At 39.6% G+C, this 15,626-nt stretch overlaps 1 protein-coding gene across 2 annotated transcripts in view; it reads left to right on the top strand.

The window, feature by feature from the left end:
* PLCH1 (phospholipase C eta 1) overlaps nucleotides 1-15,626 on the top strand; it is a 62,202-nt gene that overhangs the window by 14,398 nt on the left and 32,178 nt on the right. For both annotated transcript variants that reach the window (XM_005141974.3, XM_031042695.2), the window contains exons 2-5: nucleotides 7,809-7,955; nucleotides 8,892-9,135; nucleotides 12,129-12,258; nucleotides 15,069-15,239. In XM_005141974.3, the coding sequence (XP_005142031.2) occupies nucleotides 7,809-7,955; nucleotides 8,892-9,135; nucleotides 12,129-12,258; nucleotides 15,069-15,239 (692 nt within the window). The remainder of the gene's footprint in view (nucleotides 1-7,808; nucleotides 7,956-8,891; nucleotides 9,136-12,128; nucleotides 12,259-15,068; nucleotides 15,240-15,626) is intronic.

Raw genomic sequence — 15,626 nt, 5'->3', positions numbered from 1 at the left:
ATGTAATAGGTAACTGGTTTGGAGGCATTTTTACATTACTGGTAGAAACATTGATCAGCATGAGACTTGTGCACAAACAGATGCACAAAACATGATTATTTTTGTCAATAAAATTATTCATGTTTGAGACTCAAGTCATTGTCCACAGAAGACTTACTGTTGTGAGTGACTTGTACTGAGGTAATCTGAGAATAGAATCCACATGTTTAGCAAAATTGCCTTCTGAGGTGTTTGAATAAGTTATTTCATATAATCAGTTGTGCTGTAGTCTTCATTACTTTTAAAGGTTAATTAACTCTACCTTAATTTCTATTCTGTTTTTTTTTTCTACCTCCTATTCTTATCAAGCCCCAGATGTGGATTTATTTGGCATTATTTGGCAGCTAAAGGGGAAGCAATGCTTCCACCAGTCTAACCACTGTCACAAGCCATCATGATGAGTGGGCTCCAGGTCCTGGGGACTGGATCCTTTTCCACCCACTGCATCCTACTTCATACAGCTGCTCTTGTGCCCAGTGTTTTATTCCCCTGATCAGGATGTGCCAAAATTGCTGTGACATTGCTATTTGCTGATAAATTTGTAGACATTAGAACTCATTGTTTGCACTGAAGCTGAGACAGTTTATCCTATGCATGTCTTCTGTGTGGGGACAGAAGCAAGCTTTATGAAGGGTGTTCTGGTGGGGGTTTTTTATTTTGTTGGAGAAGTTGAGGGGAGGGAAGTATAAAGGAATAGCATATTTCTGGGGCAAGAGTGAGGGGATCTGACCCAGCGCAATATGTTGCAGTGGGAAATGTTTTTCATTGAAGACCTGGGTAGTATTGAGGAACAGGGATGACATTCAGTGCTGTACAACAAAGGCAGCCTTAGAACAAGACATACTTGGTTATCAGTCATATGATCCTACTTTATGTACTTGTTGATTTTTAGAGGGCAGACATTCTGGGATTCTGGAAGAGAAAGATTTTGCTGTTTCGAACTCCGATCTCTATATCCAGAGGCATAGCTTCAGGGGTGCCTTTCAGACTTGTTTATCAGTTGCTGTGTGGCCTCAAAGGAGAAGCTCATGTCTTAGTGCTGCTGGGGAGCATACACAGGTGACTCAGCTGAGTTACTCAGAGTGAGTTATTGCTATTTTTTCTGGGAACTGAGCAAAAGCTTGCATAGTTGAAAGGGTGATCCACAGTTTCCTTTGGGGAGATGACCATAGAACAATGTCTTGTATTCCTTGTGAATGGTTACAGCAGAGTGAAGGTGCTGCCCAAGAAGTCAAATGTGCCTCTGCCCTTTGCTTGTCCTGAACAGTACTACTGTGGCTGCCACAGCAACATGTATGTACAGACCTGTACACTCATCCTCCTTGTTGGCAGGTGTTGTGGAAACTATCCTCCTCCATTTCGTCCTTTCTGCTGCTGCTTCCACTTGCTCTATGGTATCATTATCAATTGCTGTGCCCTCCCTGCTTGAGGAATCCTCATGCAATACTGGGGGTTAGGCTGTACAAACTTGTCAGCTGTGTTTGCTTAATAAATATACATTCTTTGTTCACTCTATTGATGTGACAATGTGTTTTGGCAGTTAGCCCTGTCTGTGGTTACAGTGTTGAGAAAAGAGTAATTCAAGGAATGGAAAACTTACAGTTCACAGATGCTGGGTTGCAGTGGCACAAGAGCTCTTGAACAGCTTTGCTGCAGTTTGTTTCTGAAGAGCCTTGTTCTTAAGCTTCACTACTCTTGTTTGCGTATTATTTAGTGAATTTATAAGTTTGTTTTCAGGTTTTATGATTTTCATTGATTGTAAGCCATTCACAATTGTTTTGAGTGTCAGAGTTTGTGTTTGGCTGGACTATTTGTTTTGATTCTCTACCTTCTTGAGGGCTGAAATGAAAAACCTGCATGTTTTTCAGCTAGGCCTTGCAAGGATTAACATCAGCCTTTGTCATCTCTGCTGGTTTTGTGTAACTTCCTTGGGGATTTTGAGATTTGCAAAAGTGTGAGAGATTGTCCATCTCATGTCCATAGACTTCACAGAGATTATGATTCAATCCACTCTAAGAAGCTTAATGTAAAATTCCATAAGGTTGAAAGAGTTGCTGCAAATCTAATTACAATCTGGCATAAAATATGGCATGTGGCTATTAAAAATGGTCCTGATTAGGGCTGCCATGGATTCCCCCAGACCTATGGTCTCTGTTCTCCTGGGCTTTTTGCCCATTACGTAACAAAACAGCAATCAACAATTTGATGACGTTAGTGGTGAGCTGTGTGGTCTGCTGGATATTAGTGCTGTTCTATGGGATTTAGATAAAATGTGCTCGCTGGGGAATGGAGGTAGGGAGGAAATAGCTTTTAATGGCATTAGTGTAAAGGCAAACTTACAACTTTCATATGATTAATAAATGATGCAAAAAAGGGTGATAGGAAGAATTCAGACAACTGGGAATATTGGAGGTTTTGGTAGTTTGCTGTTGGGGTTTTGTTTGGGTTTTTTGTTTGGTTAGTTTTGTTTGGTTTTTTTTTGGGGGGGGGAGGAGTTTTGGGGGTTTCTTGGTGGTGGTGCTTTTTTTTGATTGTCTATTTTGTTTGGTGATTTCATCCAGAGTATCTTCACTACTTGGATCCTGACAGTTTAATTTCATGCTGTTCTCTAGTTCAGGAGTGTGTGTGTGTTTTGTTTTGGTTTTTTTTTTTTTTTTTTTGTTGGGGCTTTATATATATATATATATATATATACATATATATACATATGTGCTTCCTCAGTGCCTGCTTCTGGGAATGTGCATCAGTGTCAGTAAAAATGGATTCCAAACTAGATCCAAGTACATTATTACAGTGATGGGAGCATGCTGAGACTCCTTTGTTAACTACCAACCACATACTTTTTGTGTAACAGCCTCACTTAGAGTTCAGCTTCTGGAATGTGGGGGGTAGGGGGTGTGTGTTAAATCTGAAAACTGCAGGGAATAACTGAAGTAAGATAAACCATGGTTTCTGTAGTGTAAGAGCAGTTACCTTATGGTGAACCTCTTGGGATGCTGCATCCAGTGAATCAGAGGAGCTGCCTGCAGAAGTCCTGGCAATTGTGTGGGTGGGAATAGCGTGTGGTAGTACCGAAGGGTCTTTTGGCTCTTCGCTCTCTGAAGAGAGAGCAAACGATATGTCTGCAAAGTGTACAGTGAAACAAAACCACCTGAAAGTGGGGGAGAAGAGCTGACATTGCAGTTGAAAACGTAACTTCTTTTATGGCTTTCTTTTATTTCCTCAAGCTTAATGCAGTTACTGCATATAGTTTAGAAACACAGCTCATCCTCTTTCATAATTATATTTCTCGTTGTTTGGTAATACTCTATACCTTATTTAATCTTTTTGTTTTGTCAGACAGCTGTAACATTAAGTCTGTAAAAGCAGTGGAGTTGGGATAACCCAGAAAACATTGGTGTGCAGTGTTGGCTGTCACGTGTGGGCAACAGGGCAGCTGGTACATGCCAAATATCCCAGCTGCATCCCAGCCAGCATCCCTCGGGCGCCAGTGCCTCTCCTGCACGGTGCCTGCCTGTTGGCTCCAATTGCACAGTGACCCGCATATTTATTTAATCTTGGATAACATGTTCTATGGGGAGTGGATGTTTGTTTCACTGATGTAATGTGCCCTATATAGTAAAATGCATTTCTATTTTACTGAAAGTGGTGCTAGGTGTAATGTTTTAATTCCCTAAATATTTTCTGTCTAAAGAGTCCTACACGCCTTAAGGCTTTGTAGTGAAACAGCAGCAAGCAGATGTACAAGTCATAACTATGACTGTTGAGAATTAAACCAAATTAATTACAAACCCTTGAATAACAGGCTATGACTGCTAAACCTGTGAACAGAGCTGTAACTTTTTGTGAGAGATTCTTGCAGGGTGCAGTGCTAAGCTATTCGCTGATTATTAAAGACCTGATTGCACATCGGGATAGATTAGAGCAGAGCTGGGTGGACAGTAGCATTGACTGATTTGTGGCGGATTAGAGTGCTTTTTGAATGTAAGACCACGTATGGTTAGTGGTCAGAGTTCCAGCTTAACGTTCCCAGGCAGCAGCTTGATTTATTCAGCAGCAAGGAGCTGTGCTGTCAGGTAGAATAAATAGAATCTGCCTAATGTGCAAGATTTCAAGTAACATCTGGACTTTCCAGGAGCTTGGATGGCTTTCCTACTGGCTTCAGAGGTCTGCCATGTGCTGGGGAGTGTGGCCACTTCAGAAAAAGTCCAGCTGGCGCAGATGGGTTTGTATCTGGCTTACTGTTAGACAGAGAAGCAGCTCCTTCTTCAGAGGAGATGTGTGTACTACTAGGAATGGTTATCATTGTTTGAAATAGAAATCAAAAAATGCTCTTTGAACTCAGGTCTGTTTAGCTCTAAATGGTTATTTTGTGAGGAGAAAATAGACTGGTTTTAATATTATTAAAATCCGTTAAACTGCAGGCTGTCTGCTTGGATGAATTTAGACTATCAAGAATAAGTTTGCATAAATCTGGAAACAGAAATGACTAGTTTTCAGATTTTTTTTTTCATTTGAAGGTAAAGCTTTAAATAGACAATGCATAAGCTTAATTTTATACTTCCAGATTAACTTGCTTTGTTCTTGTAATACATAAACTATATTGTATTCTAGTTTCACTAAATTAATTTTCAGACTTCAGGCAAAAAATACAGAGCTAGTCCTTGTGTAAGAAAAATACCATGTAATGGAAACCATTATATGTCTTGTTTTCTCAGACTTCTGCATGGAGGAGCTGCTTCACTTACTAATTTATCTAGAGGATTAAATGTTTTTCTGGAGTGAGTTTTCCTGTTCCTTAGTGAAAACATTCTTGAATCACTCTTCTGGAGCTTTGTTCTGAACTGCCTCTGTTCAATAACTTCACCTTACTGAGATGATAATGTGTGGTTGTCTCTCTCTTGTGAATGTCTGGCCAGAGGCTGAAATAGCATATTAGGAATAGATTTGAACAAGAGTTCTTTTCTTTGTGTACTTATATTTTATAAATAGCTTTAAGGGGAGGACTATATTTTGTAAATGGTTTGCAGAGTTGAAATCCAATGGGCCTCTGAATGGTGTGGCAGTTCTATTACCCTAGTCCTTTCTTTAGAAGTGGATTCTTTCTGTTATTAACACCTACACAGTAGGGATGATGTGATGCTTACTATTCTTTACATGCTTACTATTCTTTAAATGTTTGCATTCAGATGATATTTTCTGATGGAAAATTGCAAGCAGAAAAGATGGTGCTTATTTGGGCAGTGGGCTTCTTGCAGATGGCATCTAAAAAATGGAGAATGTTGAGATATTTGGCAGGAACTGGATTTCTTCCACTCTGGGGAAAAAAGTGTTTTAAAATCTGTTCCCTATAACTTCAATTTAACTATAACTTTGATTCAGAAGTCTGTCTGAAAGTGTGTATGTAAAATGTACTACAGTAACAGTTACAAATACATAAATTATTAGGCAATTGAAACAGTGAAGAGGTTTTGGTTTGTGGGTTTTTTTTTGTTTGTTTCTTTTTTATTTATTTATTTTCTCCCCATGGCTGTGTTGGCTGTAATTTTCTGTGTGGCCCATTTTCTACTTTTCTTACAGTAATGTAGTCCTCTTTCTTCTGCTGTTTCTTATCTGTCTTCAACATCTTTAGTGAAGCCTCATTGTTGTTGGGTTTTTTTCATTATAACTGAGCTGATAAAAATAAAGACTTACGTGAGAATTAGTTTTGTTTTTTTTTTTGTAAGACTTCTAATATTAACTGATAGCCTTAGGTGCAAAGAAATAGACTTTGTGTTGAACAGCTTCTTGCTGAACCTCTTCTTGAGATAAAACACTGTTGCAATTGATTGCTCTAATAGTGTTGATACTTATACTAGTGAAATAAGAATGCGTCTGAAGTTTGTATGCCATGCTAATGTTGCAGTACAGATTTGCATATCCACGCACACACTGGTACAGCCTTTTTTTGTGAAGAACCTTATTCCTGTGCTGGAGGACAATTATTGTATATTAAGCATGAATCCAAGGCATACTTGATCTAAACTGTTCTAAAACAAAAAACTCAGTTTGCCAAGAGGTGTATGTATATGTACCTATGCAGTAAGTTTTAGAGGCTTAGTTTTGCTTCAGTTAATCTTTCTTCAAGGTTCTGAATATTCCATCTATTGTGGTGTAAAGGCTTGTCTTCCTGGTATTTTGTGCATCTTCAGATAGATACAGGTTAAAATTGCCATGGTCAGTGTGTGGATACTGCATAACATCTATTTCTGACTTGATCTATGCACTTTTATGGCTCATATTAAAGAACTTCCGAAGCCACATTTTCATTTGGTGTATATTATGTGTATTCAGGGAAGGCCATATATTTATGGACATATGAAGGAAAAATTTACTGCACTCATGCATCTGATACATTCAGAACAGTTCGGTTCTGTTCAGCTCAATCTGAGTCCCCTTTCCTCCAGGAAGGGCAACTCAGTAAAAACAGCTTCTGATGCAGTTTATCTTATGTGGATTTTGGCTTGCCATCTCCCTTTGTGTGAGGGAGCCAGGGGAAGCTGGTCCAGCAACCATGGCTATTTGTCCCGTATTTGACTAATGTTTGGGATGCTGTTGTGGCTGCATCTGACCCAGAGATGCTTCGGAAGGAGCATCTGGCTTATTTTCCTTCACTGATAGCCTCAGAATTTTGTGACTGCTGGAAGACATTCTGTGGCCACACATCTGCTGTGAAGGTTAACTGAGCAGGGCCATCACAACTTATTTTGGTGTATGAGAGCACTGCTGGGTTTCGGCTGGGTCTGAGTCCACTGCTGGATGTGCCACTTGCTGTGGGAGCTAAGGAGGTGTCAGTTGCTCAGAAAATAAATCCTAGTTCTGACAGGGAGGAGTGAGAGGGTGTCTTGGTCTTTGTTGTGATACCAAGAGGAGTATTGGAGAGAAATGATAAAGAGCAGAAGGATGATAAGAAGAAGTAGACAGACACAGATAGTATTTGGGAGCCAGCCAGAGTGTAAACAAATTATCTGAGAGGTGAATGTGGAGTGATATCAAGTGAGGAGAGGCTGTGAATGGATAGGAGAGTGTAACTTAAGAGCATGGATCAGGAGGAAATGTTATCTTGATCCTACTGTTTGGAAAACTGTAGGAGGGAAGATGTGAGATGAAATGGAAGAGATGGGTATATTTTAGTCAAAACATAGAGAAACAAAGCCCTATCGTCCTGGGTGGGATGATGAAAGGAAGTCATCACAGTATGTACTTGAAACTTAGTAGCAGGATGGAGAGGGTGTAAATGTGTGTGGTAGGGAGGAGGAATTGTGTTTATAAATCTGTTATCAATTCTAACAGTGTCAAAAGCACAAGATAAAGGCTAAAAGATTAGCAGACCCAAAGGAATGGGAGTTTGAGTGATAATCTCACCATCTGAAATTTGCAGAGTTACTGGGGTTTAAAATTCTAGTAGTGTGTGTAATAATAGAAAATAATTAAATGAGGTAAGTATTGAACAACTTTAAATTCTTTAGCTTCAATGTATGGTAAAGTTTTCTTTCCTCCTTTGTTGTGAAGGTGTTTTGACAGATTTTTTTATTTTATTTATTTTTTCCCCTATATGGAGAAGCTAGTGAAGAAGAAATAGTGTGTCTCATACAACAGTGACTAGTTTCTGTCATTAAAGGTACAAATCGAAAATGTGATATGCTTGGCAGATGTTGGAAAGCCGGTAAGTCATTTTACTAGTGGAATTAAATGGCCATTTAGTTGAATTTATTCTGTCTGTTACACAGTTGAAAGATGCATGAGTGTTATGCAGTCTGGGACTCAGATGGTTAAGCTGAAGAGTGGAACCAAAGGACTAGTTCGTCTCTTCTATCTGGATGAGCACAGAACCTGCATTCGATGGAGACCATCCAGAAAAAGTGAAAAGGCAAAAAGTAAACTTCTAATATTCCTTTTAATTTCTGGGGCAGTTCAGTATTAGAATGTGAACTACAGAGGGACAGATTAAATAAATGCTTTTTGATGCTTATTTCAAATGTGATGTTATTCTTACATGAAGACTTTCAAGAGTGTGGGTAGAGTTTATCCACCTACTGAAAGTTCAGGACTATGAAAGGAAGGCAGTGTAGTTCAGTCTGATTTCAACATTTTTCATACCTCTATATGAATTATGAGCAAACTGAAGATAACTACAAGGAACTATTTTAAATATATACATCACAAGTTTAAATACAGAATCTAGAAAAGTTTAGATTGAGGTTTCTTAATCTTAACTGATAACTTTCTTTAGATATTATTAAATCTTGAAGTCATTATGTAGCATTGTTTCTTATTGAAACTGTTTCTGCTGTACGGTTTTAAATTGGAATTTGAAATGCTTTTGGTCCAGTGAGTGGTGGCTAAGAGCTGTTGTGTTGAACAGCATAGCTGTTTCATGGTGTGGCACTGGGAACCATGTTATCCGTCACTGTGCTAGGGTGTCCTTGTCTTCCTGCTCTAGAGAGCGCAGCTGTGATAGGAGGAGTCCCTTTGGAGCTATGCAGTGTTTCACTCATTGATGGAAGACACTTGGTATCTGTCTTCTTGTTGCTCCCCTTTGGGTAGCCTGCAGTCCTCTGATAGAGCAAGGAGCACTCAGAGCTCTGCTGTAACTTGCCTGTACATGCACTGGCCTGCCTTCAAGGCAGCTAGCTGCACTGTACATGTGGCTTGAACAAACCTAGAAATCAAAAAGCGCTTTGGGATATGACAATGTAACACTAACAAATGTTTAATGATATTTTGCCTGAATAATTCAGAATTGCTAAAACCAGAAAGAGGTTGGGTGGATATCAAAGCATGCCAATTTTTGTTTTCCCTTTTCCCAACAGTTGTCATTGATTCTATTTACAAAGTCACTGAAGGCCGGCAGTCTGAAATCTTCCACCGCCATGCAGAGGGGAACTTTGACCCGAGCTGTTGCTTTACCATTTACCATGGCAACCACATGGAGTCACTGGATCTGATTACATCTAACCCAGAGGAAGCTCGCACCTGGATCACAGGACTGAAATATTTGATGGCTGGAATAAGTGATGAGGACTCACTTGCTAAGCGACAGAGAACACATGATCAGTATCCTTTTATGAGCCTGAGCTCCAGCTTCTGATTCAGTGTTTCTGGCTTGTATTTTTTTGTGTGTTAGTGACTTCAGCATAGGGTGTCCTTTTCATCTGCTATTATGTGATCAAAAACCTTACCATTGATTGTGAAAGCTTGAGTGACGGGTTTGACACGGACACCTGTGCAATAAGACATCAGCTGTGCCTTAGGGATTGCATTAAGCTGCATTGAAGTCAGGGGATAGTCTTGCATTTTGTTAGTGAAATTTTTGTTGAAGAGTCAAAACAGTCATTTCTAGTTATCGCAGTAAATACTAAGCTGTCCTGTTCAGCAGTAGTAGTCATTTTTTCTCCTTAATAGCTGGTGCAGCACTGTGTTTTTGACTTTCGGCCTGGGAACAGCACTGATAACAGCAATGTTTTTAGTTACTGCTCAAATGCTTAGTCTGACTAAGGACTTTCTGAGCCTCATGCTCTGTCAGGGAGGAGTGGAAGCCGGGAGGAAGCAGAGACAGGACACCTGACCCAAACTAGCTGAAGACGTATTCCATACCACAGCATGTCTTGCCTGGGATGTAACTGAGAGTTACCCAGAAGGGCTAGTTCACTGCTCAGTCAGGCTGGGTATTGATGGGTGGTATTGTATTCTCTTCCCTTGTTATTTCCCTTATCATTATTATTATTGGTGGTAGCAGTAGTGGTTTTGTGTTATACCTTAGTTACTGGACTGATCTTATCTCAACCCGTGGGAGTTACATTCTTTCAATTCTCCTCCTTCCAAGAGTGGGGTGGGGGGGTAAAGGGGGGGAGTGAGAGAGCGGACTTGAACTTGAACCACGGCATAACCTTAGCATGATTTCAGGATTTCTGTCATCTTCTGTGTTTTTGTTCTTCTGCTGCAAATTGCAAAGTCCGTTAGAAGACACTGTTTTCAGGATACTGTTAACTGAAAACTTGAATTCATTAGCCTCTGCACAAGTGAAACTCAATGTTTTTAGGAGTCTTCAAGTAAACTGACTACTAATTCCTTGTCATCTCTGTTTCTCCTGGTCAGTGTATGTCAGATACATGTCTGCTTCTCAGCCTCCACTGATTGTCAGGAACACAAATCTTTAAAGCTTCTTAAATGTTTGTTGTAACCTAGAAACCAAAATGAACTTCCTATAAAGATCATGTCCATTGAATATTTCTTTGATGTGCTTGCTTTAACAACGGTGTTGACTAGCATTTTAGGCCAGGTTGGACCAGGCTTTGAGCAACCTGGTCTAGTGGAAAGTGTCCCTGCTCGTGGCAGGGGAGTTAGAACTGCATGATCTTTAAGGTCCCTTACAAGCCAAACCACTCTATGTTTCGTTCTATGTTAAACCCAAATAACACTCTTCCCACTAAACCAAAACCTTCCCCCAAAAAAACCCAAAGCAACGAACCAACAAACAACAAAGTGCATATTGACTAAAATTGTAACCTGTCTCTTCTGCCACATGTAAATCTACAGTGATCACTTGTATATTCTTCAGAAGGAATATTTACATCAGGTATTTTGATTCCTATTTCCAGTGTTTAGTTCTGATACAAGATAGGCACAGGTCCATTTAGGGGATAAATTGCATGCTCTGTTGAACACATATTCAGTTTGCTATATTTATCCTCAGCTTTTCCAAGCTGCATGTTCTCTACTGGTGAAACATCGCTTCAAGTCTCATTTGTGGTATCCAAAGGGGCAGCTGGGAGACTGCAGACAGAATAACCCTGTACCAGTTCCACCTAGCATAAGGACTTGGCAAAAGCTGCAAAGGGATATATGTGCAAAGAAGGGGCTAAAAGGTACTGGTTAGAAAGTGGAGAAATTCAAGTAGAATGGAGGGAGAAATGGAAGATGATGTTAGAGCAAGCTCAACAGTATTTGAAAACTTAAAGAATAAGTTCTCAGAGACATTTGTAACAGAAAGTAAGAAGGAGCTTGTATTGTGAACCTGTAAATAATAGTACAAACCAGTACCAGTTTTAAGCTTTTGAATGAAACTACAGTGGGGCAGGGAGAAGGGGACAGAAAAACTGGTTTAGTGTCATCTCAAACCCATGTACACCTGCAGAATATCCCAATAAAGGTTATGTTAAAATATGATTCTTCACGCAGCATAGAGCTCCTCTTGTTTTCTGAATTTGGCAGCTGTTGACTTTATTTGATGCCATTTTGCCCTTGTGAGGGGAGAAAAAGCAAATGTATGGACCCTATCAATTTTCTCTGTGCGACTTACAGTTCTGATGCCTTCTGGAAGTGTAACACAAGGTGAGCACAGAGGTACTGGAGATAAAGTGGTGGACAAAGAACTTGTCCAGAGATAGAAGAGTTATACAGATACAGGTGAAACAACCTGTGTGACAGTCTTGGAGGAGAGAGCATGGAAAAACAAGAATGGTTAATTTTTAATGAGGTTCTGATGGAAACCAGAGGCCGATAATCATGTACTTGGGCTGGTTTAACAGTTTTCCTTATTCTATCCTCTTATCCTAGATTAACATCATCCCTGATACAGATGGCTATTGAGCTTGATTCCTTAGAGTTGACTCACAAAATCACCAGCCCTCAAATATAACTGTTTTAGTTGCACCAGGCAGGAGGTGCAATAGCAAATTGTACCACAGGGTGTAAAGTAGTAAAAATGCTTTCATTTGGCATGAGTGTGTGGAGAACAATGTAGATAGCACCAGGTCTTTGCCAGCAATAACTTTATTCCACAGTGTACCCATGGTAACAATAATGCAGGCTGTGGGAAGTCTTAATGGAAATGTTCTACCTGTAAGCACTGATTTGAGGGAAAACTTGTTTGTGAAGACTGAATTGAATAATGCCCGAGTTTTTCTCCCTGGAAGTTGTTAAGGTTCTCTGCTAAGGAGGATTACTTCCCTGCCCAGAAGAGTTGGGGCAGAGACTTGTTCTTCTGAATTTGTCTCCCTTTGCATGAGGAAGTTGCACTCTTGTACCTTTCCTTGACACATTTGTAGCTGGGTCAAACAAACATTTGAGGAGGCTGACAAGAATGGAGATGGCCTGCTGAATATTGAAGAGATCCACCAGCTGATGCATAAACTAAATGTTAACCTGCCCCGCAGGAAGGTCCGGCAGATGTTTCAGGTTGGTAGTCTCTAACACAGTTTTGCTGTGGTAAGATAGTGCCAGTTATAGTCTGTTTCTGGACAGATCCAGAACAGGATTTCCAAGTTGCGGCTTTAAACTCTGTCCTTTCCAGCACCTCAGACTTTCTTTGAGCCTCAACCTTTTTGTAGACAAGGATGCATCAGAACATTGTTTTAATGATGTGAGCCACACAGAAGACTATTTATTAATATTACTTTTTCAGATGCATGATAGTTTTCATCTCTAAACTGAATTGTTCTATGCTGGCATTGATGGACAATGAAGTTACTCTGTTTCTATTGAAATACTTTTCCATTTCATTTATGGAAAATTATTTAATAGAAACTAGCTTTATGACAGTAATTGTTTTGTTTTGTTTTTTTTTAAATCTTACTTAGCCAGAATCAATTTTTTTACTTCTGTCTGAAAGTAGTTACCATTTCCCACCAGCCCTAGTATTTACTGATATAGAGAAAACAAAAGATAAGTCAAGGATGTAATGAAGAGCAAAATAAATTTTTCTTAACTCTTCTGAAACAGTAGCAGCCAAAAGCTGGTTTGCTATAAAACATGGGAAAGTTAAAGAATCTTCTATGGTCAGAAGTAATTTGGTTTTCTGTCATAAACCCCACATTAGAGATACATTTGTGGAGTTTTCAAGTTACTCTCCAATGACTTGAGAAGTGTGGAAACTGGTGGGGTTGTGTTGCAGTAATGAATTCAGGTTGTACTTGTTCCCACAAATGATAAATATCATTTAAGATATGTAGTAGATATAAAATGCTTCAAAATTCAGCTCAGCACCAGATAGCTGGGAATTATTTTTTTCTCAGCTTACTTTGTGATCTGAGTTTATAGCTCAAATGGCATTAGAACTAATAAGGTGTAATGAAATGCAGCTCCCTGAAATCCTCAGGTTTTGCCGATGCTGCTCACTGCTACAACAGGGGAAGGGAGTTGTGAAGCCATGTACTGAGAGGAAAAGTAATATAGTTCTGTCTACAATGTTAAGCTGTCTAGGAATGAGTGCTAGGGCACTCTAGAAACCATTAATTAGCCTTTGTATAATCAGAGGCAACTTTTGATTAAAAATGAAATGCTTTATTTACTTTCATTTTGCTGCTCTTGCTGCCAGCATATTCCTGAGTTAATGCCATAGACCTCACAGACATGCTTAAAGTTATTAAGGCCAAGTAGAAAAGGAGCATTGAAAGTTTGTTTACTGTTAGTCATTCAGGGCTCAATCCTAGAGGTTTTGCCCCACAAGCAGTGCTTTTTGTCAGCAGTTCTATGGACTTCCAGGACTTAATGCAGGATAAATGGAGTAGCAGAATAATGGTGGGACAAATCCTTGCACCTGTATCTAGCTACTCTGCCCTGTTCTTGCACTTAATCTGCTCAGGTGGTACTGTTTATGTGACTCAGCATTACAGGTCAGACATTGCACAAACAGCACCTGGCCTGGAGGTGCATCTGTGGTCCATGTGGATGGCTGGGTGTATGATACAGTCCAGACCCTGCACCTGGGAATAGAGTATGGACAGCTACTTCAGTTGTGTGAATGTACTAACAGTTAAGACATGTTTCAAAGTTAAGTGGAGTATTTTATGTGAAGGGGAAAGCAGAACTGGATCCTTGGAAAGCAAGCCAGGTCAAAGATGTGCTCATTGCATCTGCTCCTCTTCTGTAGAAAAAGTGAGGTTGGACACCAATTGGAAGAGCCTTCTTGTGAAGGAAGAAGTGATAGCAGGATGAATATTGTCCTCCATGTAGAGAAGAACTTGTATTTGGTGCACAGCTGTAGACACAAGACCATAAGTTCATAGCAAAGTCAGTGTTAAAAAGGTTCTCTGTACAGAAGGTGTTCTGACCTGCACAGAAGAAAACACTATTTTTAACAGAACATGACTTGAGAATGTCAATGGGGTTTATAACTACAGAGAAAAAAAACTATATACAGCTATGAATGAAGGGCATTATTCATGGGAACAAGAGCATACTTCTAAACATTTATTTCATTTTGTCTCCATTATCTGCTTATGGCCTCAAACTTGGTAAGAGTTGAAGTTTCCATGAAGTTTGCTTTTTGTGGAGACCTACATAAAGTTTGACAGCAGTTCTCCAGAATGTATTCTTTGTTTTGAAAATCCAAAACAATCCTCTTACGCAGATATTCACAGTAAAAAGCTTGTATTAACATGCTTTAAGTACGGTTTTCTTCTCTTTCTACCTCTGAGGATAAACAAAACCTGCCATCAAGACTGAGGCTTTTTGGCATATGCTGTGGTGTGGAGTCTTATTGCTGCTGCAGACTTGTCCCCTCTACAGAGTGCTGACAGGGGGCTGAGTGTGTTGCAGTTTAGATTACCATATAAGACTCTGATGTTGTCTTGAATGTTTTAAAATCTGAGACCCTGTTGTCAGAGGAAGCCATGGGTGAAATTATTAGGTTCCTTATTATGTTTTAAGCCAGGATAACTGCAGGGCATACAGGAGAGTAACAGAGATCAGAATAAAGCCCAGGGTGAGCCTCTTAACAGGGGTAACAAATTCAAAAATAAGGATGGAATTGAGACTTTCATAAGACACCTGTAGCTTTAGTGTGGCAACTGTTTTCACAAAAAAAAATAAAATCAATAGATGGTACTATAATTTTGCAGTTATTTTTGCTGCTGGAATTTGTGTCTGAACAGAATCTTGCAGACTAGAATTTATTAGATTTCTGTTGTCTATGTAAAACCTGTTCTGCTTTGTTCCCTGAATTCATGTGTGTTTAACATGCTTATCTGAGTTTCTTTACCTCTTAGGAAGCAGACACAGATGAGAACCAAGGAACCCTAAATTTTGAAGAATTTTCAGTGTTCTACAAGATGATGTCCTTACGTCGAGATCTCTACTTATTGCTCTTAAGTTACAGTGACAAGAAGGATCACCTCACTGTTGAAGAACTTGCTCAGTTTCTAAAGGTGGAACAAAAGGTATGGGAATAGTAGGCAGGCATATATATGAACATTTAAATATAGCCAAATATAGGAAAAAATGTTCAGACAGCTGTTGTGGGATTGTTTGCTCTTCCCTCTGCTTTTCTGCTGTAGTCACGGCACATCAAGTGCTTTTATTTCATTCATGGTAGAGACCTTTTTGATTCTTGTGCTGATGGTTTTATGCAGTTACAAGGTTCGTGTTACAAACATGAAATATTTAGTTTTGATTTCCTTAGTGAAGTTTCCCCATGTTTCTGCTTGCCACTTGGATCAGTTACATTGAAATACAGTGTTCCTCTGTCCTGAAAATAAGGGCAGCCTGCTGAGAATTTGCCTACAGCAGCATTCTCTGCATGCTCCAAGGAAGTGCTTCATATTGAA

Source organism: Melopsittacus undulatus, chromosome 6 (assembly GCF_012275295.1).
Source record: "Melopsittacus undulatus isolate bMelUnd1 chromosome 6, bMelUnd1.mat.Z, whole genome shotgun sequence".
Classification (NCBI taxonomy): domain Eukaryota; kingdom Metazoa; phylum Chordata; class Aves; order Psittaciformes; family Psittaculidae; genus Melopsittacus; species Melopsittacus undulatus.
The sequence above is the reverse complement of the archived record's forward strand: the minus strand, read 5'-3'. Positions and strand labels throughout refer to the sequence as shown.